The sequence below is a fragment of the Ovis canadensis genome, chromosome 18, assembly GCF_042477335.2.
Source record: "Ovis canadensis isolate MfBH-ARS-UI-01 breed Bighorn chromosome 18, ARS-UI_OviCan_v2, whole genome shotgun sequence".
Taxonomy (NCBI): Eukaryota; Metazoa; Chordata; class Mammalia; order Artiodactyla; family Bovidae; genus Ovis; species Ovis canadensis.
In genome coordinates, this window is record NC_091262.1 from 81,073,940 (window position 1) to 81,097,521 (window position 23,582).

The 23,582-nt window shown below is 51.8% G+C and overlaps 1 protein-coding gene across 4 annotated transcripts in view; it reads right to left on the reverse strand.

Annotated features, from left to right (window-relative positions):
* Positions 1-23,582, reverse strand: part of CDC42BPB (CDC42 binding protein kinase beta) — a 102,980-nt gene that overhangs the window by 57,242 nt on the left and 22,156 nt on the right. For all 4 annotated transcript variants that reach the window (XR_011250393.1, XR_011250392.1, XM_069559858.1 and 1 more), the window contains exon 2: positions 4,893-4,984. Coding sequence is in view for 2 of the 4 variants with exons in the window: in XM_069559858.1 (XP_069415959.1) it covers positions 4,893-4,984 (92 nt within the window). In the remaining 2 variants the exon portion in view is untranslated. The remainder of the gene's footprint in view (positions 1-4,892; positions 4,985-23,582) is intronic.

A 23,582-nucleotide genomic window follows, 5' to 3' on the forward strand; every position in this document is an offset into this window, starting at 1 on the left:
TCGGAGCTGAAGCACTGGAGCACGCGGCCTGCCGGCCTCTCTCTGGGGTCTGCGCATTTGCACAGCGATGGCTTTGCATTCTGTCAGGGGCTCCCAAGCTCCCCTCCTGCATTCTGGGGCTTCATCTCCCCGCACACCCAGCCACCCCCACCTCCCAGCCCTGCACACGCCAGGACTCGCCTCCGGGATTTTTTCTTCACGAGGGTGGTGAGTAACTGCGGTAGGGGATGCCTTCCTCTTATCTCACTGTTTACTGAACCCAGTGGGCAAGGCGCAAGTGGCTGACGCTATCTCTGGGTTGGCGCAGCAGCCCTACCGCAGACCATCACGTAGCTCCAAGGGCTTTTCAGGTGGAGCTTATGTACGAGAAAAGTGGCCCATGGGGAATGTCGTGACACGCACGTGCGGTGCTATATGTGGTCTCAGCTGTTACATAACCATGTATTTACAAAACGCGGGGTGAGAGGCCGTGGGACAAGAGAGCCTGACCACTGCTGTCTCAGCTAATTTGCTCTTTCCCTACAGGGGCTCCAAAGTGTAACCTGGGCAGATTCACTTCTTTGTGCCTGAGTTTCTACAACTAGAAAATGGACAACAGCAGGACTGTCCTAAGACTGTTGTGTGGATTAAAAGACTCGACACGTTCAACGTGGCTCAGGATGGTTTAGGCACATAGTTATTAGCCCTTGGCATGCTGGCTGTCAGCCATATTCTTCAAGGTACAACTCAAATGCCACCTTGTCCAGGAAGTCCTCTTGGACTTCTGGTCCCCATCACATCTAAGATGAATTCTTCCATCGCTGCACGTGAGAAGTGATGTCTGCACCGTCATATGGCACACCCTACCCTATATAAATAAATCACTCACTCGTTGCCCTGAGTCCCCATCACAAAACCATAAGCAGTGATACTGACCCCTGCACCTGGGCTCTGCTGCCAGGGGCTGCCACACACAGGGATGGGACAGAGAGTTCCAAAAGCGAACCACTTATTCCCCTGCTTTCTAAACAACACCACATAGCAACATCATCGCAGCAACCACAGGAGCTGACACGCACAAAACACCGCTTGTGTCCGGGGCTGCGCCGAGCAGCGGACCCACTGTCTCTCAGCTCACCCTCTCCACAGTCCTAGATGGGGGCTACTTCTAATAACGTCACAGGTGTGCCATCTGAGATGCAGAGCCTCACTCCCTCAGGCATGTGCTGGGAAGGACTGTCTTACAACTATGGTCACAATTAGATATAATCCTCCCAGAGCCTGCAGAGGGTCAGAGGTACGTGCCCTGCACTGCTGGGCTACTGGCCAGGGTCCCCTCCACACAAGTGCCCACGACCACCCTCTGGCCCTTACCCCCCTCACCCCGTCACCGCCACTCCAAGGGCCGCTCCCCTCACACCACACCTAAGTGGCCGTCGGTCCACTGCCGGTTCAGAAACCACTGACCAAACCTGCTACAACTCTGAATAAATTAAGAATAACAACAAATAACAGCAAGCGCACATTTAGTGGGCTCTCCAACATGTCTAAGGACAGGAACTCTGGACACACACTGCCATCATGTGAGGAGTGTCTATCTCTTCCTGGGAATTAGCTATAATCTGAGAGGGTAAGATATTAAGTGGGAAAAAACTACTAGTGCTTAGTACAGAAACGGTCTAACCTGGTAAGCAAGGCAGAGCTGCTAACCTTTGAGAAAAAGAATGAGATTCTGAAAATGACAAGCATCACTGACGATCCAGACCTTGCCGGGAACGAGATGCAGACCACCAGAGAGCGTGGCTCTAGAGAGGAGCTCTGCCAGGGCACAGAAAACTTTCAGATAACACACAGGATGGTTCTGATAAAACACACACGCACAGAGGCAGGGAAGGACGGGGAGGGAGCTCAATCGAGAGCAGCAAGCTATAAAGTGATCAAGAAAGTGAGATAAAACGTCAACAAAGGGGCATCTGAGTAAAGGGCTGAACCGATCTCTGAACCGTTCTATCCACACAGCTGTTCTCTTAATTTGAACCTGTTTCTAAACAAAGCTTTCACAGCTTTGCTTCTTTAAGTCATCCTAGAAACAAGGGGCAGCAAGGCAGGGTGGCTGGACACATGGGCTTTGCGTCAGGCTCAGGAGTCAGTGCTGCCCCCACCGCCCACCCAGGGTCAGGCCCCCGCTCTGCGCCTCAGCCTCGCATCTTCTCCATGTCTGTGAAAGCATGTGAGGCTTGTGGTGCCAAGCACACGGTCACCCTCGGGGACCTGCCGTCACGTCCAAAGCCACGGCCCTGGGCACCACACCTCGAAGCCGGAGAGTGGGCCCCACTGCAGATCCAGGGTCAGAGGAACCTCTCGGGCCGCTTCTCCACGCTGAGGGGAGGACGGAGACGTGTTCAAAGCTCAGGAACAAGCCAACACCCTGAGACTCCAAGCCCTGGCTGAATAATAACCTATTCGCTGAGCTCTGCTACAATTCTGAGATAAGAGGGACATACTCCACTCCAAGCGGACTCTGCGAGTTCTGTGTACAGGCAGGGCTCTTGAACAGCACCGCCATGGTGTCAGAGGCACAGGCGCACATCCCTGTCTATGCACGGGTACACACACCCCTGTCTGCGTATGGGTGCACACACCCCTGTCTGCGTATGGGGGTACACACCCCTGTCTGCGTATGGGTGCACACACCCCTGTCTACACACAGGTACACACACCTGTGTACAGTTGCACACACAAGGCAGATCTGCACAGACTCTCCCCCATCCCTGGCTTGTCACGAGGAAGCAATCATTCAATTAAAACCACGTGTGAAGAACACTCAGGACACAACAATGATTAGGGCATTCCCATTTCCACAATCCGCTTGGTGCTCTGGAGACAGAGAAGCTGAAACGGGGCCACATTTCAGGCACGTGTTGACAAGACCACTCCGGGAGGAACGGCAGTGGTAGGAAGGTGAGCCACAGAGCCCGAACTCCAGCTGTGCTGGCAAGGGCGGCACCCGCGTGCAGCGAGCCGACAGCCACAGGAGCTGGGTGAGGAGGGCTGGTGTGGGGGCCCAGGAAGGGCTGACTGTGTGCCTCATAGAGAAGCTGCTAAACCTGGAGAGGGAGCCAGGGCTGGACTCCAAGGATGCGTCATCTCTCTTCATCCGGGAGGAAGTGAAAAGTGATCGATGTTATCTTCTTTGAAAATCAGAAACTGACTTTTGCATTAAGTTCTTTGGCAAAAAAAGAGCACTAAAAATAACTTGTCAACTATTCGGGCACAACAACTTCCTTCCTTGTGCTTTTGTTTTCTCCTCCCAAAGGCCATCCCTGTCCTGCCCTGGGCTCTCCTCCTGCTCCCCACCCCAACACCCTACAGGGCTTGCTGTCAGTGTGGAGCTCTGCATGGCCAGCGCTGTGCCCAGCAGACCGCCCCGCTCCTGGGAGGGGAGACAGTCGGTGGAAGGGTGTACTGAACTGAGCTGGGTTTCAGTTTGAAGAGAGATCTGCTGTTTCTCCACAGAGCTCACTTTTTCCCCTGCTCGGGGAGGGCAGGGCTCCCAGGAGGTGGGGGCTCTGAGGAGAAAAGGGAAGGACTTCTCCAGGAATAGGATGCTCCGTACTGACTGGGGAGCTGGTTGCAGAGGAGCAGACAGCTGTCATAACTAGAACCGTTCACCCAGATCTGTGCATCTCATGGGGAGGTGCACCTCAGTACCTGAAAGCAACAGCCAACATCCCCGTCCCGCCCCAGCCCACAGCCGGTCTGGGGTCGCCCCGGGTCTGAGCTGCCCCAGTGGCGGGCCGCCCCATCCCCTGCGGCCTGGAGAGATCCACTCTCAGGGCTGGCGGGGGAGAGGAAGGTATGAGGAGGACAGGCCCCCACAGAGCGTGGGCCAGGGTCTGACCCGAGGCCGAGGGTTTCCAAGGAAGAAACAGGAGTGCGACACACAGCTGCCCACATTTACGCCGGCAGGCCAGGCTTTCCCACGCAGGTGTTCTGAAGGCGTTTCCACAGCAGCTCTCTCCTCCTGGGTGTTCTACTGAAGCCTGCAGATACAGCGCGGCTGTCACCAGGTGCTGGCAGCGCAAGAATCATAAAAAACGCTGAAATGTTTTCTAGAACAGATGCCAGTCCGCAGCAGTCATGAGAAACTCCAGGGCAAAGAAGCCATCTCATTAAATCCTGCTCTGCTTCCTTCCGTGTGTATTTCGCCCCATGTAAAGTGTACGCTGTGCACAGCGAATGCTATCTCACAGTCTGCAGCACTCGAGTCACGTCCAGCAGGGTCGCTGGCGAGCAGAGCACACGCGCGGCTGGGACGTGACAGGGCACTTGGCTCACCAACACACGCAGCTCCTGGCCCAGGAGCACTGAGGCAAATCCGAAGGAACGGCGTTACTGCAGTTCAGTGAAGAGCCCCCTGCGAACGCACCGGATCCTGGCCCGCTGCTGGGCGGCCCGCGGAGGGTGCTGGGTGCGGAGACAGGAGGTCAGCGGCTCCGGCCCGGGTGCACAGGCTGCTCCCATCTGCACCCCCAACACACACACACGCCTGGACTCAACCCCACGAGGACCGACAGGCGGCGGGCAGGCTACCAACAGTGAGTACCGCCGAGACGATGGTTCTTTTTTCCTAAGACTTTTTTCAGCTGACAAATAGATAATTTTAAAAACTTACTCTGTAAGAAAGAACTATTCTGGTCCAGACAATAGGGTAATTCACCAGTCACCACCTTTTTTTTTTTTCCTCCTTAATTCTATCCTTCAGATTTTATCCACCAGAAACTCTCCAAATGATACCAATAATTACCTCATCTCAAAATCAACATACAGGACCTTAGAAACGCTAGATAACAGTTGTAGGCAAAACTGAAGGGTGGGAGGGAGGGAGGAGGGAGGGAAGACGTCTACCTCACCTCACCGAAAGCGCCTCTTCCGATCACTTTAATGATCTCGAAGTCTTCTCGATGGAGCTGCATCTCCTTCACCAGCTGCGTGAACGGTTTTGCTACAAACGAAAAGAAGTCAAATCAACAATTTGCTCTAATAAGTTGATAACAGATAAAAATTTTATAATTGGGCATTCTAAGAAGTTATATTTTACTTAGAAGCAGTTTACTTTTTAAATGAATACTTTTTAAAACATGCAACATATCCGTAAGGGTTTCCTTGGCAACCCAGTGGTAAAGAATCCACCTGCCTACGAAGAATCCACCTGCCTAGGTAGCAAAAGGGGGCTCAATCCCTGCAGAAGGAAATGGCAGCCCACTCCAGTACTCTTGCCTGGGAAATGCCATGGACAGCCTGTGGGGTTGCAAAAAGAGTCAGACACAGTGTAGCGACTAAACACCAACCTTTGGGAAGGTATGGACAGCTGGAGAATCAGAAGTTACACCAGATTAAGGTGGGCATTCATACTGGACCTGTACTTCAACACGTGTCGTGACAAACACCGTCACAACAAAGGCCCCCTGGGAAACTCAGGGCAGTGGGGCTCTCCCCACTGAGCGAGCTGTGGACGCTCGACTCTCCTGCAGGGCAGCACAGGCTAGCGGGCCAGATCTGTGAGCTCTGGGTGCCACGCGCCAGCCTGAGGGACTCCAGGCGCTCTCCCAACTCCCGGTAACCAGCTTGAGTTGCTGGAGCCCCTGGCGGTGCCGGGGGGCAGGCTGGGGGCACTGCGCCCCCACGAGGCCGCACGCCATTCTCAAAGTCCACTGTGTGGCCACCCACGCTCCAGGGAGAAGAAAACGGAGCCAGGTTCCTGCGCAATGTGGACCGGGTTGGACAGTGTCTCCCCAACAACCTGTGGATGTGATCTGACTTGGAAGTGGGGTCTCTACAGACGTCATCAAGCTAAGAGGAGGTCCCAAACAGGAACGAGGTGGGTCCTAAACCCAGCACGACTGGCACCCACATACAAAAAACCTAAACCAGAGAGACGACGAGGGGAGTCTCGTGAAGATGGAGGCACAGAGCCCAGGGGTTCAGTGACAAGGAAGGGGTGCCCCCAACTGCTGCTGCTGCCAGTCGCTGGGAGAGGGAGGGACAGGCTTTCCCCAAGGGCCTGCAGAAGGAGCACAGCCCCGCTGACCCCCCGACTTGGGGACTTCTGGCCCCAGAGCTGTGGGAGAACAGGAGCTCTCTGCTGCTCTGGGGCCCCCAGCTGGTGGTGAGCTCTCAGAGCAGCCCCAGGGTCGGGAGCCCCACCGGCACAGGACGCAGCGTGACCGCCGTCCGCCCGGCCCTCGCCTGGCCCGTCACAGTGCTCACACCCTCAGGCCTGCAGTCCTGTGTCTGGCCGACCTGGACTTGCTCTCCACAGCTCTCTTTCAGGTCCTCCACGAGGACAGCTTCGCCAGCACTGCCCTGGGGGGATGTGGGCAAACGTACGAAGGTTCTCTCTGGGTTCTCTGTTATAACTGCATGTGCACCTACATCAGTTCAGTTCAGTTCGGATCAGTCGCTCAGTCGTGTCCAACTCTTGGCAACCCCATGACTCGCAGCACGCCAGGCCTCCCTGTCCACCACCAATTCCTGGAGTTCACCCAGACTCACGTCCATCGAGTCAGTGATACCATCCAGCCATCTCATCCTCTGTCGTCCCCTTCTCTTCCTGCCCCCAATCCCTCCCAGCATCAGAGTCTTTTCCAGTGAGTCAAGTCTTTTCCAGTGAGTCAACTCTTCGCATGAGGTGGCCAAAGTACTGGAGTTTCAGCTTTAGCATCATTCCTTCCAAAGAACACCCAAGGCTGATCTCCCTCAGAATGGACTGGTTGGATCTCCTTGCAGCTACATTCTCTCTCCTCAAATCCTGCAAATCTCATCTTTTCTGGACTTCCAATTGAGCTCCACATTCTTAATTTAACTCAATTATTTCCTCCTTAAATAGCTGCTCAGTCCACCAAGGTTTGACAAACAAGGTTTGCTGATCCAAGGAACAAAGAGTAGCAGAAGGTTCTTGGCTCCTGCTGGTAGTAAATTACCACCGCCGCCACTGTAAATATCCATCAGCGCTGAGATTATCCATCAGCGCTGAGATTAGGGAACAGAACACACCGGATCTGAATTATTTAGGGGCGAGAAGCAAGGCTAAAGAAAACTCTTGAGCTAGAACTTAAAAGGTCACCTATGGCGCCTCATGATTTATTTCAAACATCGCCCAAAATATCCATTCTCAGGAATCCTCATGGAAATGCGGACTTTCAACAGCCATTGAAGACCATCACCTCTCTCAGCATCTTCTGGGGGAACCAAATGGTACCTTCATTTTTCCGTGAAGAAGACACTCCTGGCAAAGCTGACGTGCCCAGCACATCCTCCCCCAGCAGGACAGCAAGCCGGGGAAGGCGATGCTGCGGCGCTCCTGGGAAGGAGCTGAGCCTTGCGCATGTGGCGTGTGGCCGGCAGACGCTCCTCCTGGCGGGGGCTCCACACAGCGCGGGGCACTCTGCTGCAAAAACCCGGAGACTCACGCAGCCTGCAGCCCGCTGTCATAAATGCGCAGGCCCAACAGCAGTGTTCATGGAGGTCAAAGACAACCCACCCCAACTGTGCTGCAAATCCTTGTAACTTCCCACGTTCCCATTCCAGCCCTTGATTGTAGACACAGTAAATGTCCATACAGCTATTTTTCATATTTTGCTTTCAATTTCTCGTTTTGCATCTTTCTAAACCACTCAACTATCATTTTAACAGTTGCATAATATTTCAGTAAGCTGACACACCCACAACTTAAACTTGTGTGTCTACCTAATGCAGAGCTTAAAGGTTTACTTCTTTAAAATTATTTCCTTATGATGAATAAATTTGCAAGAAACTTTTCATACACACAGATTTTTCTTTCTTTTTTTTACACTATTTCAAGTTAATTTATAGGATGAAATTCCAGAACTCTCCTCTGGGTGCTAACATTTTTCTGGTTCCTAACCTGTCTTCCACCCCACACTGATGCCTTGTCTTCCTTTGAAATTAAAACATTCTTTGATGCCTGGTGAGGTAATGTTCTCCCATATCCGGCTGTATGCCCTGGGATGTTAACTATCCATTCATGACATCAGCTCATTGACCTCATGACCTCATGACATCTGCTTCACCCTTTTTAACCAACTGTACGTTAGAACTTTACTTTGGTTTTGTCAGACATAACAACTGTAAACACCAGGCCTCCACTCTGCTGCCTCTTTTCATCTGAATTGCACTATTTTTATTTTATGGCAATTATTACTTTTAATAAAACCAACTTCACTTTTCCTGTAATTCTATTCTTAGGGCTTAGAAAGTTGTAACTCTTTAATACAGATCTGATAGCCAACCCTATTTTTGGCTAAACAGCTTGTTAAAACAGTCAACTCATCATTCACCTGTTGTTCAGAGTACTCTGGAACCTGGTGAGAAGCGTCTGTCTTGATTTCCACTGGTGACTATCTGTAAGCAGGTGAACAGTCCAGGGAAACATCCCCAAGTTCTGCTCACGCCTCCCGTATTGGCAGGAGGCGGCCATGTGGCCGCGGAACCAGGAAAGTCCTGGTTTCCTTCCATCAGGGGAGTCAAGTTCTAAGTGGGACACCTGGTAGCTCTGCTACCTTAGAAAAGGCATCTGCTCCTCTGACTAAATTTTCCATAAAACAGGCAAAAAGCCCCTCCTCCTCAGGGACCCATCAGCAGGGGCTGAGGCAGGGAGGCAGAAGGCCCCTGCGGCGGAGGAGCCCCAGCCGGCTCTCTCGGCGCCTCTTTTTTCCGCATCAACGGTCCTCCTTGATGCTCCTCAAGTTGTCCTCTTACTTTCTTGATGAAACAATTTTTATTGTTTATGCGTTCTACACAGCTCTGAACAACTTCCCTGAAATGCATGACCACGGGTTTATCCAGTCCAGTCTGATAAAAGGGGAAGAACCATGGGAACACCCCAAATGAAAGCTTGAAAAGATAAAGGAAGTAAGACTCAAGCAACAGGAAGTTAACTATGAGAACAAAATCTAATTTTTAAAATAAAGAGCACTAAAAAGAATCCCGAAGGAAAGCATTATTTCTGAAGAATCCTAAATATTTTCAAACAGTTCTGAAGACACAGTAAAAATGTTACAGTGCTAGGTAAAAATCACTGAGACTGCATTATCTAGAACCCAAACAGAAAATCACCTCAGAGCAGCAGGCCTCCTACAAGCCCAGCAGCGCTGAGAGGCCAAAAACCGCTCTGGCGGGAGGGACTGAGGGAGACAAGGGGAGGGGAGAGAGCCACCTTTCCAACAGGGCGGCAGTGTCATCTCAGAGGCCAGGGAGCCCGCCATCCGGACCAGGCCGCGTCTAGAGGCAGAGCCCACAGGCGTGTCTGAGGAAAATGTGACAGACAGGGCTGGTGGCTAGGTAACCGAAGAGATGCAAGTGCGCGGGATTATCATGAAACAGCAGGGGCAGGAAGCAGCCGATACACCCGGGGACCAGGAGAACCACAGGGAGAAGCAGGGCTGGTGAGGCTGGGCACAGGGCTCCGCACAGCGGGGACTCGGAGGGTGGGCGGCAGCCGGGGTCTCTGAGCACAGAGGTAGGTCATAGGGGCTGGAGGCCCGCAAGCTGAGAGGGGCACTGGCCAGCTGCTGCTGGGGTGTCTGCAAGCATGGGAAAACACCCAAACCGGGGCCCACAGCCCACGACCGGAAGACACTTCCTGCCAGGAAGAAGCTGGGGGCCAGGTGTCCCCTGCAGAGGTGAGCCCAGATTCAACTCTGAAACTCGGGATGGAGTCTGGGCTGCGCGGAGCCCTCTGCCCAGGGTTCACAAATGCCACGAAGGAAGAGGAGGCGGCAGGAAGCTGCCAGGCCCTTCTCCCTCCTCCAGCCCCCTCCGTCTCCCTCCGGGGCGCCCTGGGCAGAGACCAACAAGGAGCAGGGTTAGAGCCCAAACTGGGCGATGCTGGGGTGAGGAAGACATCCGTGTGGGAGACACAGTAAGAGCAGGGACGGGGGCTTGCTCCACACGGAAAGCCTGATGCCCTCAGTAACCAGACCCAGGACCATGGGAGCCAGGGCCACGACTGTCAGAAAAGGGAGGACAAAGGCCCCTCGGTACTGGATTAGAAGTGGGGGCAGCAGTGAGAACTCACGGCTTTCAATGTGTGGATGTAATCGGTGTGCACACACACACACAGAAGCCGCACTCTGTCTCCATGGAGGGCCAGGAGGCAGCACCACCCCAGCAAGAAGCATCATTAGGAAAGATCTTGGTTTCTAAACACCATTCTCCAGCTAAGGAACCAGGGCTCCTCCATCGATTCCAGAGCTGGGTCAGGCAAGCACAGGTGAGCCTGGAGCCCCCTGTTGTGCCCGAAAGCAAGCAAGCACTCAAAGAATGAGTGAATGGAAACAAACAGTCACGGTCACAGATCATCCCACCCATTAAATAAAACAAGCTCAGGAATACACAAGGATAATAAATTAATCAAGAAGTTTTAAAATCTGATGAGAAATGGGATATTTGCAGTTTCAAAGTACATCCAAACGGATACTACTGGATCAAACAGAGACACAGCGACCTCACAGTGCAGCCTGGCCGACAGGCTGCAGACCCGGGGATCGGAGTGAGACTGCACCACCCAGAGGACACAACGAGAATCACCTCGTTCTGGACTCTGAACTCAACCACGAGGACACAGAGCGAAGCCTAAGCTGTGGAGACAGTCCACGAAATGACTGGCCTACAGAGGGCTCAGCCATGACAGTTAGGCGAGGCCAGGCACATCCCCGAAAAGGGAGGGAGACAGGACGGAAGCACAGAGGGGCTGGGATCTCGGCCCCTCTGCTGAGGGAGAAGGTGGGACGGCGGGCCTGGGGGAGTGCGATGCTAAGTCCTGATCTGGGGGTGCAGACTACGGGGTCCAGGGAACACACACTCAGCCTTCAAGGGGGGGTTATGTAAGCAACTCACCCTCAAATTGTTGAGGGAATTCTTTATACTGCTATCTGCAGCTTTTCTGTAAGTTTGAGACTGTTTCAAAACATTTAACCTCGTTTCAAAGATCATCAGTTGGTATCTGGAGCGCGGGTGGGGCTGTGGGGCAGGCATGGGGGGGGCGCCGCCTCCCACCACGGCGGGAGGAAGCATAGGTGAGGATGACGATGCTGCACCAGGTCACCCTTTGGAAGAGCGCTGCCTGCGATGTGGGCGGAGCAGGGGGAGACTCCAGGGCGAGTGGGTGGGCAGCAGTGATGGACAGGACTCACGGCTCCTGCTGCAGAGTCGGAGACGGAGACGAGACCAAACGGACGGACTGTTCTCACAAGAGTCTACTGCTGGTTCATGTTTTCAAACAAGTGTCTCACTTCAGAGCAGCCAGCTGACCCCAGGGTGGCTTCCTACCGGGAGGAAACTGGAGCTCACTGGGAGGGAGCCGGGCAGCAGCATTTTGAAGGCTGCTCCACTGACTAAGCCTAGAGCTCCGGTGCTCTTCAGAATACAAGACCAGGATTCTATGAGCTGTGCCCAATGGGGAACAAGCAGCTTGTCATGACACTCTTTAAACAGTCAGGTTGCAAAGCAAAATCACAACCAAAACACCATTAGGGATTCATTTCAAACATAATTTATATTAAGATTCTCTCAGAAGTCAGATATTATGGGTAGTTTGAAGAAAACAGATTCATTATAATGCTTAAAATAACATTTGCTTTTTCATGGTAATAATGAACCCACAGATTCTGAGGTAAGACAACACAACTACTCCGAACCTTAGAAAAAGCAAGGTGACCTCTCCTCTCATGCCAGCAACTGGCAAACACGGGAGGGCCCTGCACTGGGGCAGCGCTCCGGGCGCGGGCTGGCCGGCCGGTGGGGACCCACGCTCAGCGACTGCTGGGGTGGGCACCACTCGGAGCCCCGCCCCACACGCGCGGTGGGTGACCTGCAGCTGCGGCCTGAGACCGTCCCCAAGAACCCACCCCATCAGGCAGTCACAAAGCTACCACCCCGCCCTCCGGTGCTGGCCTGCATGCACCCTCCAGCCCTCAGCACCATCTTCTCCCAAACCAGCACCGTCCCAGCACTTCCCTGCTGCCGTGCTGCCGACCTGAGCATCCTTCAACAGAGCTTGCTGCCGCCCCTCCTCCACAACACCCCGTGCGCCCCTCAGTCCCACTACACTCATCTTTCAGTGCCTGCGGCCTGAATGTGGTGTTACGAAGCAGGGCCCTGTGAGGGGTACCCCGCCCCCCAAGCGGAACACAAGGGAACCAGCAAACACAGCTGCCTCAGCAACCAGTCATCAGGAAAGGTGACCATCTCCACTGGGAGCACCTTTATTTTTTTTCTAAGAATACATTCAACAACTTGGGATATTTTCCTCCAAAAAAAGACAGAATAAAGCTTAGCCCTTAGACAGCTAAACCTTGATTAGGAAAAACATTTTCCTATTCTCTTCATTCTTCTATAACCTAATCCTCTTCCTACAGAACTTCTCATGATTCTAAAGGGCAATCAATCAATCAGCCAAGCAAGGACAACCATTGGCAACTCCAAGAGCAAACGGGGATCCCTATGTTCCCTCTAAACAGAGAATGGCTTTACCAGGAAGGACTGGGGCAGAGGGAGACACTTTCGCTGAAACTGACTGAAAATGTGAAATGAGAAACTGATGCCCCACCCTCTGGTTTGTTTATCTAGAGAGGTAAGAGCAGACCAGCTGGACGGGGGGCTGGGAGGGGCAGCCTGGTGTTGCGGGGTGGGGCGGCCTCATGTCGCCAGGAGGGGCGGCCTCGTGTCGCAGGGTGGGGCGTGCTGGGCCCCCGCCCCTGGGCCCAGCCTAGGCCCCGCGGCACTCACACCCGGGGAACTGGCCTTTCAGATCACCCAGTCTAAACAGTACACGTACCAGGGAGGAACCCTGAGCCCAAGGGCCAGGAACACGCAGAGGATGCGAGGGGCGGCTCTGCTTCCTCTGCGAACAGTCAGCCCCAATCCTGGGGAGGCTCCCCACCCCCACCACTCAAGAGGTGCAGTGATAGGCATCCCGCATGGAGGGCGGTGGGACAGCACCCTGAGGACCCAAGAGTGTGGCCACCAGAGGACCGTGAAGGGCAAGGCGTGACCTCAGCCCCACTGCGTGTCCAGGGCAGGGCTCCCCGGGCCAGGCCCTGACCTAGCCAGGCAGGAAGCAAGCACTCTCCCCAGCACCGGCTCCGGGGAGCTCACGCTTCCAAGACGGGGTGAAGTCTGTCCCCACAGCGCAGATCCAAAACCCCAATGGGAGTCTCACCTGCCCCAGAGTTTGTGGAAAATGTGCTTACGTTACATTAAATGGACTTTACTTGTTGTAGCAACGATGATCTTTGGTTAAATGACAGAATGCTATACTTCATAAGAAGCCGAGAAAGTGGAAGCTTCCAAGAAGCCCTGTTAACTCCCAACTAAAAATTCTCCAACCATGAACTCTTCAGATAAGCTGACAATCAGGGACTACAATACTGTGAAGTGAAGAAACACTAATTTTAACCTAAAGCAGTGTAAGGTTCTAGAGGACTGAGAAGGAAGTCCTTTAATGCTCTGACTCAGAAGACAAGTAAGGTTCCGACTAAGTCAGTGAAAATCTGAGAAGCAGGGGTGGGGAGGCCGCAGTGAGTCAACAGAAAACCAGGAAAAATCTCATTCCAACAGCCTGCTCTTATGTTATGTTATGTTATGTGAAGGAGGCGAGCCTTCCCAGACCAACCCTGGGGTCAGTCACACGACCCTGCATCTTTGCCTCCACTCCAGAGTTGACGGACTGCCTTCCTCAATTCCTCTTCACGTGGTCCCTCTTGCTTTGACATCACTGCAATAAAATTCTGCTGCCTCACTGACGGGCATCACTCAGAACTGCTTGCCTTCCTGCCTGCAGCTCCCAGTCAAGAAGGCAGCAACTCTGAGACTATGAAGTCATCTCCACGAGCAGCCGCGGCCCTGTCCTTTGGGATTCCTTTGTCAAAGCAAAGACCTGTGTAAAGTGAGTGACCTTCACAACACATCTCTTTTCTAAAGCCAGATCCCTCGAGGATGTGAATACAAATATATGTTTTGTTAAAAAAAAAAAATCCCAGTGTACAACGCCACGTTATGACAAAGCCAACAGTCACACACGGGCTCCCCGCTACCCAAAATAGAGTGCTCACAGGACATCTTCCCTGGGGCTTCCCTGGCGGCTCAGATGGTAAGCTATTGGCCTGCTATGCAGGACACCGGGGTTCAATCCCTGGGGGAAGATCCCCTAGGAGAAGGGAATGGAAATCCTTCCTAAGCAATCGCCTCAGGACACGTCTGCTAACTGATCCACAGAGATGACGTAGAGACACTCAGACACTGCAGAGCTGGAGGGGGGCTCCTGGGGAGGGAGCCTGGCGGGGCCCTCTCTCTGCTGGGGGTGCTGCCTCTATAGATGGTGCTCTGCAACATAAACACTCGTCAGTATTTTCACTTTCTGCCTTTTTTTCCAAAACATGAAAATTGTCCTAGAATTTCTCTTCGTTACCAAGAACAGGTACTAATGGAGGTTCTGCACAAAAGCCTAATTTCTGATGAGCAAGGAACACATGTGCACATGTTGCAAAAGTGTGACCTAAGAAAAAGAGACGACTGCACGATGCTTTGATGGGTGGACCAGGCAGACCGTGCACATCCAGGCCCTTCCATCTGAGCCACACTCATCCTGGCCACCTACCTGCTAAATTTAAGAAAAAGAAAATTCAGGAGTACAGAATGTATAGCCGGTAACCAACTGGTGGGGGAGGGGGAAGCTCGCTGAAGATTACTCTCCCATCACTCAGTAGAAGGCACACCCATGTGGCCAGGCCAAGTACAACCCCTGTGGGTCCAGAGGTGAAGCCCCACCAGCACAGGCTGCTGCAGGAGCCCGGCACACTCACAAGGCATCCCCGAGCTCGTCTCCTCCCCTGCGGACTGAGAGTGAGAGTGTGCATCCAAGGAGTTACAGGAGCGTGAGACCCGATAACCCAAAAGCTTTCAGCACTGGGCCAGCACACGGTCCGTCCTCACTACTCGGGAGCTCGTCATCACTGCGGGGTGGCACGTCTCTTTTCGTTTTTGTTTATATGCCATATTTACCAACAGGTCCCTTGGACTTCAAGGGGATCAAACCTAAAGGAAATCAATCCTCAATATTCAACTGGGAGAACTGATGCTGAAGCTCCAATACTTTGGCCACCCGATGCCAAGAGCCGACTCATTGGAAAAGACCCTGATGCTGGGAAAGACTGAAGGCAAAAGGAGAAGAGGGCAACAGAGGATGAGATGGTTGGATGGTATCACCGACTCGATGGACATGAGTTTGAGCCAGATCTGGGAGACACTGAAGGACAGAGGAGCCTGCGTGCTGTAGTCCATGGGGTCATAAAGAGTTGGACATGGCTCAGTGACTGAAGAACTACAACCAGCAAATCAACAAATGAAACCACTGCCTAAATTATCCTAGAATCCAGCTGTATTACCAACCAAGAAGGTACACTCACTACCAACAAGCTCTGCCAGGCAGGCTGCATGTAGAAGACTCCTGGGTAGCACCCAGTAACTGCCACTGAGCAGCCCTGTAAACCAGGTACTCCAAGAGGGCCCTGCACAGCCCTGGAGGATGGTCTCTCACCCAGGAGAGGGCGACTCACAGGCACGCCTCAGCCAGCAGGGCTGCCCTGGAGCAGAGGCGCCTGGAGCTGCTACTTTAGTGGAGGGAGGGCAGCTTCACCTGCAAGGTCCAGACCACCGGATAGCCGCCCTTCTGCCTCCCCTGCCCCCAGGGAACTAGCTGTCGCTGACCCCCCACTTTAATCAGCTTTTCTATCGCTCTCCCTGGACACATCAGAGCAGCTGTGACTCATGGAGGCATGGCAGAACCTTCTGACTGCTGTGATGACCTTCACATCTCCACCATGTGACTTACTTTCCTTCAGTCTAAGAGCCTATTTCTAAACACAAAGGGCCACGGAAGTAAAATTTCTGCCTGAGGCAGAGACCAATAGGCCCCTGGGTCAGGGCTTTCAGCCGCTGTCAGCTTCCCAGACCTGCTCAAAGGCTCGCCATTAATTACAGTACGGCGACCGGAAAACGCAGGTGCTGAAGACAGGCCTGAACGAGCACAGCCGGTATGTCGCCCTTCTGCTTCCGGGGAAAATGGGACAAAAACCTTTTAAGAGATTCGTATTTTTTTCTGAAGTAGAATTTCTGATGTAAGAGCTTTAGCTCTCTTTCTGTTCTGTTTGACCTCATTTTGGTAAGACAGGTAGAGGGCAGAGAAGAGGGCGACGTCTACAGGGAGCGTGACTGTGAAACAGGAACCCACCGACTCAGAGCCTTTCCTAGTGCGCCTGCAGCCGAGTGGCCACTGGACGGCAGCCCTGAGTGGGCGCCAATGGGCAGGTACGGGCGGAGCCCCGCGCCCAGCACCCCACAGCCTGGCAGCCTCACCCGTCCCACGAGCGAGAGGACTGCGGATCTGCACCCTCACGCCAGAGCTTCTCGAACCCAAAGCCAGCGCAGCCCCTCAGGTCTGGGTCTTCTCAGGGCCCTGGGGTCAGGCTTCTGGGGCTGGTGGGGAGTGCTGTCTCGCCCTTCTGTGTCTTAGATGATCCAAAGGAAGAAAAACGAGGTGTCAGCTAGAAGCTTAGAAAGTGCTAGGGCCGTGTCAGGAGGATCAGTTCTAGTTATCTTCCCCAAGAGACCACCTAAGCTACCTTCTGGCTTTGGGGGATACACTGGAGAGACAGATATAAATGGAGAAAAGCTTTAGGTTTTGTTACCCTCTAATGTACCCCATTCCAGAATTTAACTCAAAAAGTTTTCATAATTTAACAGAATCAGGGAAACAGAAAGTAACTGTGGTTGCCAAGGGGGAAGGGGCTGGGAGAGGGCTGGACTGGGAGCTTGGGATCAGAAAATGTAAACTATTCCATACAGGATGGACAGACAACGAGGTCCTCCTGTACAGCACAGGCAACTATGCTCAACATCCTGTGACAAGCCAAACGGAAAAGAAGGTGGGCGCTTAATAAATATCTATTAAATTGATTCTGATTTTGCGACGTATAAACAAAGCCCTTTGGGTTCTTATTGGATAGGTGGTAGTTCCTGTATCACCACAGCACAGACAACAGCATTTTTACACAGGACCACACCCACTATTTGCAGAGAATGACACTAAGCGGCATGAATAAACCTGTGAACAAACAAAAACCCCTAACGTCATCAAGCTTACATTTTAGTGGAGTAAGAGAGAAAAGAAAACACATGTAAGGAACAAGTAGATGATACAGAAAATTGTAAACCCTTCGGATTAAAAAAAAAAAAACGGCAGGGAAAATGGGAGTGTAGTGGGGCAGAGATATTCACATACAGCTCGCAGGGTGACAGTGGTCTCAACAGTCGGATCCCGGTTGTATTTTGAAGGTGGAGCCGACAGGATTTCCTGCTGGACCGGAAGTGTGCCTGGAGAATTATCCAAGGCGTGGCCTAAGCAAGCGGGAGGAGGGAGCTGCCTCGGATGAGGCGGGACCGGCGGCTGCTGTGTCCAGCGGGCGCTCCGAGGTGGCCGCTACAAGAGTCTGGATTCTGGAGAGGAGACCAGGCTAGGGGTGGGAACTGGGGTCTTGGGACCCGGCTGCATCAGGGTCAGGAGCCTGGACAAGGCCCCGAGGAGTCAGTGGGGCAAACGAGGGCAAGGACGGCGCCCAGGGAGCTCTGGGAGGAGGAGGACGGGAGAAGAGGCGGCGGCGGCGGGAGCCTGGGGGAGTGGCCAGCGCGGGCGCAGGAAGCCAGGACTCCAACCCGAGGCTGAGAACTAAGGGCCACGGGCGGCCCTGACTAGGGCAGCGGTCTGATGAGCCTGAGTCTGCGAATGGGGAAGCGGGAGTTGAAGACACGGAGCAGACAACTCCACCGAGCTTGCTGCTTTCAAGAAAAAGGACGGGAGGAGGGGAGCCTAGTTTAAATGTCTGACTTCATTTTCACCAAATGTTTTGTTAAAGAACGATGGGACCTCCCTGTAGTCCGGCGGTTAGGACTCTGCTCTCACTGCCAAGGCTGGGGGTCCGGTTCCTGGTGGGGATCCTAAGATCCCTCAGGCCACATCCCCACTCATCTTGGAGTAGGGGGCAAGTCCGTCTATTCCAAACCCGTGCTGGCATCACAATGACCACCTAGCCCACCAGCATGGGGCTGGGGTGAGTATTACTGACGTCTGGCTTGGCTGTTTACAACAAACCATGACTCTAGGTTACAAAGATGAATGTCTCAAGCTCCCAGCACAGCAACCCACAGAACACAACGATTTCTTTAAAACGAACTCAATGGCCCAGGATGCGTCTCTGGCTAGCACCAGGGCCTGGCAGTGCCCTGCCCAGACAGGCCTGCTAGCCTGCATCAGGCTCCCGCCCGGGCACCCTCCCGAGAGCCTTGGGGAGAAATGAGTGATTTTACAAAATGGTTTTCTTCAGTTTTTCCTGTTCAATCTCTGGGTAGGGAAGATTCCCTGGAGAAGAAAATGGCAACCCACTCCAGTATTCTTCCCTGGAAAAGTCCCATGGACAGAGAAGTCTGGGCTACAGTCCACAGGGTGGCAGAGTCATGTGGGAACCACGACTGAGCTATCAACACACCCACGGGGACAGAAGGTAGCACCCCGTGCACCCCGTGGTGACAGGAGACGCCCTGCAGGTCACCTGGTCAGGGCGCTGCCCACGCCCAGGATGAGACACCCCTGGAGGGTGAGGCCGTCACCAGGAAAAGGGATCCGGAAATGAGCTGAGCTGCTGTGCGGAGCAGGAAGAGAAATCCCTGATTCCTCACCCTTTCCCAGCACAAAGCCAGACCCGCCGCCCTCCCACGCACTGACAACTGGGCGGGAACCCGTGGGCAGGAAGGAGGCGTGAGCAGGACAAGGAAGGGGGTGTCTGCAGCTCTTCCTCCCAGGCTGCATCGATTCACAAAGCCCGCCGGACTGAGACAGCAGGACGGAGAAGCTCAAAGCTCCCGCCCCCAGAACCCTATACCAGAGTGAGTCCTCACTCGCTCTTCCTGGCCCCCAACTCCCAGCCTTGCTGGCACATTCCTGGAAGACACTGCTCTTTAACAGAGGACATTGACAAAAATAGTATTTGGAGAAGAAAGGGCAACTAAGAAGGAATGGGAAGAGTGAAATAAGAAGTTTGCAAATCACCAGCAATTGATACATTGAAAAGGCGGCAACTTATTTTCAGTAATCAGTCATTTGGGGGAACTTTTAGCAACCAGAAATATCCACTGGCATTCCGTTATGATTACATTAAACTTACGGCATGGTTCAATTTAAGAAACCTAAGGACATAAAATCTTGACTTAATACTTTAAATTTGTCTTTTACTCTCTCTTGCACCCCAAATAGTTTATAAAATCATCACTACTTTCTGAACATCTACATATGTTTCAGGAATTTCATAAAATAGTCTTTAAAACCTTCAGGATAGATATCATCTGCTTTTGATAGGAAAAAAAAAAAAACCCTGAAAACACAAAGCCCAAGTTCATATAAATATACAGCATTTTTACCCCCTTGTTATTTATTTCTCACATAAGTGACTCTTCATGTTTCATAAACATTAAAATTTTTCAATTTTAAAAATCAAAGGAAAAAATTAACTCCACTATTTTTGCTGTTGTTTAACTTAATCATTGAGTAGGTAGTATTTTATCAAAATTCTGTGTACTATTGCTGGCATTTCAGAAGGGCGTGGTTTTCTTTCTGCACAGCAAAGCAATAGCTGCTTCTAATTTCATGATTAGTAAAGCTTCTGAGGAACTAACAGTCAATGGTAGCCAGTATCATCTTAGGTGAAAGCGAACAGTCTCATTCAAATTCTTTGAAAACTGGTAATCCAAGTAAGCAATTCTTTCACTATCCTCTATACAGAGTATTTGATTTATTGCCCTTCCATTCCCCCATTTGTGTCTGTATCTAAGTTAACATACCCTATGACCTAGTTAGTTACATCTACCAAAAAGTTGCAAGAATTTCCACAGCAGCTTTATTTATAACCTTCAAAAACTGAAAGCAACCCAGATGTCCGCTAACAGGAGAATGGAGAATAATCTGTGATAACAGGATATTACTATAATAATAATAATGTAACAATAATAACATAATATTATCTGTGTTAATAATCCTATTCCTGCAGTGGGATACTTCTCATCAAGAAGAAAGAGTGACCCGCTGTGGCACACAGCCCTGATGCACCTGTCCCCAGGGCAGAGCGGGAGGTGCCCGAGACCAGACACAGGGCCTCCCTGGGAGCCCGCCCGTCAGCGCAGGAGACGCGGGTCTGATCCCTGCTGTGGGAAGACCCCACATGCCCCGGAGCACCTGCCAGCGCCACCACTCCTGAGCCTGGGCTCTAAGCCCGGGCGCCGCAGCTACAGAAGCCTGCACACCCTAGAGCCCGTGCTCCACGGGGAGAAGCCACTGCAAGGAGCCCAGGGGCCGCCGCTGAGCAGCAGCCCCGCCGCTCCAACCAGAGAAGGCCTGAGAGCAGCAAGGAAGACCCAGCCCAGCCAAACATAAAGCACGCACTATGATTTTAAAGAAGACACACGTCAGACGCAAAGTACTCATAATTCCATTGTATGAAGCTCAAAACAGACACAACTTCAAGAAAACTCAAAGGGTTGAAGAACAGTCTCTTCAACCAATGGTGCAGGGACAGTGGACAACCACTCGCAGGAAAACAACTGTACCCTACCTCAGACCAAAGATGAAAACCAGCTAAGATGCTAAGAGTGGGCCAAAAACCTTAGAGTGAGAGCTAGAACCATCAGCCTCTTAGGGAAAAAATGCTACAAACCGTGGTGACCTTGCATTAGGCAATGAAGTTTTGAGAGCACAAGCGAGAAAATTTTAAAATTTTAATTAGGCTTCATCAAAACTAAAAATGTATGCTTCCAGTCATAAGACAAGTAAGTACTCTGGTGCAATGGACAACATTATAACTAACATTGCTGTACATTATATACGCAAGATGTTAAGACAGTAAATCCTTTTTTAAAATCTTTTCAAGTTTAAGGTGCAGAGCGTAATGATCTGGCTTACATACACTGTGAAATGATGACTGTAACAGGTTTAGTAAATATTCATCATCTCATGGACATCTCAGTGATGTCCAAAATCACTGCAGATGGTGACTGCAGCCATGAAGTTAAAAGACACTTGCTCCTTGGAAGGAAAGTTATGATAAACCTAGACAGTGTATTAAACCGCAGAGACATCACTTTGCTGACAAAGGTCCTTAAAGCTATGTTTTTTCCAGTAGTTATGTATGGATGTGAGAGTTGGACCAAAAGGAAGGCTGAGTTCGGAAGAATTGATGCTTTTGAACTGCGGTGTTGGAGAAGACTCCTGAGAGTCCCGTGCACTGCAAGGAGATCAAACCAGTCAATCCTAAAGGAAATCAGTCCTGAATATTCACCGGAAAGACTGATGCTGAAGCTGAAGCTCCAGTACTTTGGCCACCTGATGCGAAGAACTGAGTCACTGGAGAAGATCCTGACACTGGGAAAGACTGAAGGCAGGAGGAGAAGGGAATGACAGAGGATGAGATGGTTGGATGGCATCACCAATTCAAGGACATGAATCTGAGCAAACTACAGGCAACAGCAGAGGAGAGAGGAGCCTGGCATGCTGCAGTCTAGGAGTAACAGCTGAGTAACAACAATCACCTCATATAGATAGGACATTAAACAAATTTTTTAAAATGTATTTTTCCCTGTGATGAGAACTCTTAGGATACATGCTGCTGCTAAGTCGCTTCAGTCGTGTCCGACTCTGTGCGACCTCATAGACAGCAGCCCACCAGGCTTCCCTGTTCCTGGGATTCTCTAGGCAAGAACACTGGAGTGGGTTGCCATTTCCTTCTCCAACGGATGAAAGTGAAAAGTGAAAGTGAAGTCGCTCAGTTGTGTACGACTCTTGGCGACCCCATGGACTTCAGCCTACCAGGCTCCTCCATCCATGGATTTTCCAGGCAAGAATACTGGAGTGGGGTGCCATTGCCTTCTGGCTTAAGACACATAATTACACATGACTACTGACTATATTCCCCATACTGGTTATTTCATACCTGTGACTCATTTATTTTGTAACTGAAAGCTTGTGCCTCTTTATCATGTTATGAGGAAAATTTCTTTTCTGTTCCTTTAATTGGATAAATGTGGTCTATCCACAGAATGGAATATTAGTAAGCCATAAAAAAGAAATGCTGATATACAGTACAACATTGATGACTCCTACAAACGTTATGCTAAGTGAAAGAAGCCAGTTTCAAAAACCACGTGTTTTATGATTCCATTTATACGAAATGCCCGGAACAGGCAAACCCATGAAGACAGAAAGTAGACTACTAGCTGCCAAGGGCCAGGGGCAGGGGGATGGGGAGGGACTACTAATGGAAATAGCGTTTCTCTGCAGGGTGATGAAAATGTTTTAGAATCAGGCAGTGGTGGTGGTTGTACAACTCTGTGAATATACAAAAAAAGAAAAAAAAATCACCAAATTGTATACACATGAAAAAAATAAACTTGAAAAAAAACCCGGGCATTAACTAACGTGTGATGCAGGTCACACAGTGCCCCCCACTCTGGGGAAGAGTCATATACTGAGGGGTGAAGAGGGCACAGCAGAGCCTGCGTGGGTCCCTGACTCATTCATTCATTTATTCAAAAGGTATCAGGGATATTTAAGGAAACTACTGGTATTTCCCTAGTTAAGGATCTACCTTCCAGTGCAGGGGACGCGGGTTTAGTCCTGGGTTGCGGAACTAAGATCCCACATGCCGAGGGGAAACTGAGCCACTGCCTGCCGCAGCCAGAGAGCTTGTGCACTGCAACGAAGACCCAGTGCAGCCAAAAAAAAAATTACTGAGATGAAGCAGAGAGTGACTGACAGCATGCGCTTGAGCTTAGACTTAGCTGCCCTGCTGGTGTTGCGGGATGCGTGATCCGAGCCCCGGCTTCCTCAATGGCCAATTAGGGATAATGCAGGACTGAGGGTTATCAGGAGAATTACAAGAGCCCTGGACGGAGACCATGAGCTCAGTGTCTCCAGACGCGGGTCACTATATGCGTGTGATCGCAGGCTCACCAGAGAAGACTCACTGTGCCCCCCACCTCGACTCTCCTCCCGGTGTGAGCCCACGCCCAGGCAGCTGTCCTGGGCCGTGCCTGCCTCACTGCCTCGAGCCCCGCCCGGCCCCACGGCACTGCCTGCCGCTCCCCACTAAGGGCCACTCCCTGCCCAGCCCTGAGGAAGAGCCTCTGAGCGCTGACCCCGGCTGAATAAAGCAGAATCTACTGCCTCCAAGAAGGCCTTCCCAACACCACTGTGTAACCGTCCTATACTCTGTACTGGTGATCTGTGCGTATGGCATGGACTCTCTTGTCTGGGCGCAAGTGTGTGGAATTCTTGGTTAATGGGAGTGTTATTTACTCTTAAACTCATACAACTGAAAACAACAGAAAAACAAATTTATGTCACGGTTCTAGAAAAAAAATGTCTAGCACACGTCCTGAGACCAACAGGACATGTTATTTAAGCTCCTAAACCTTCTGCACCT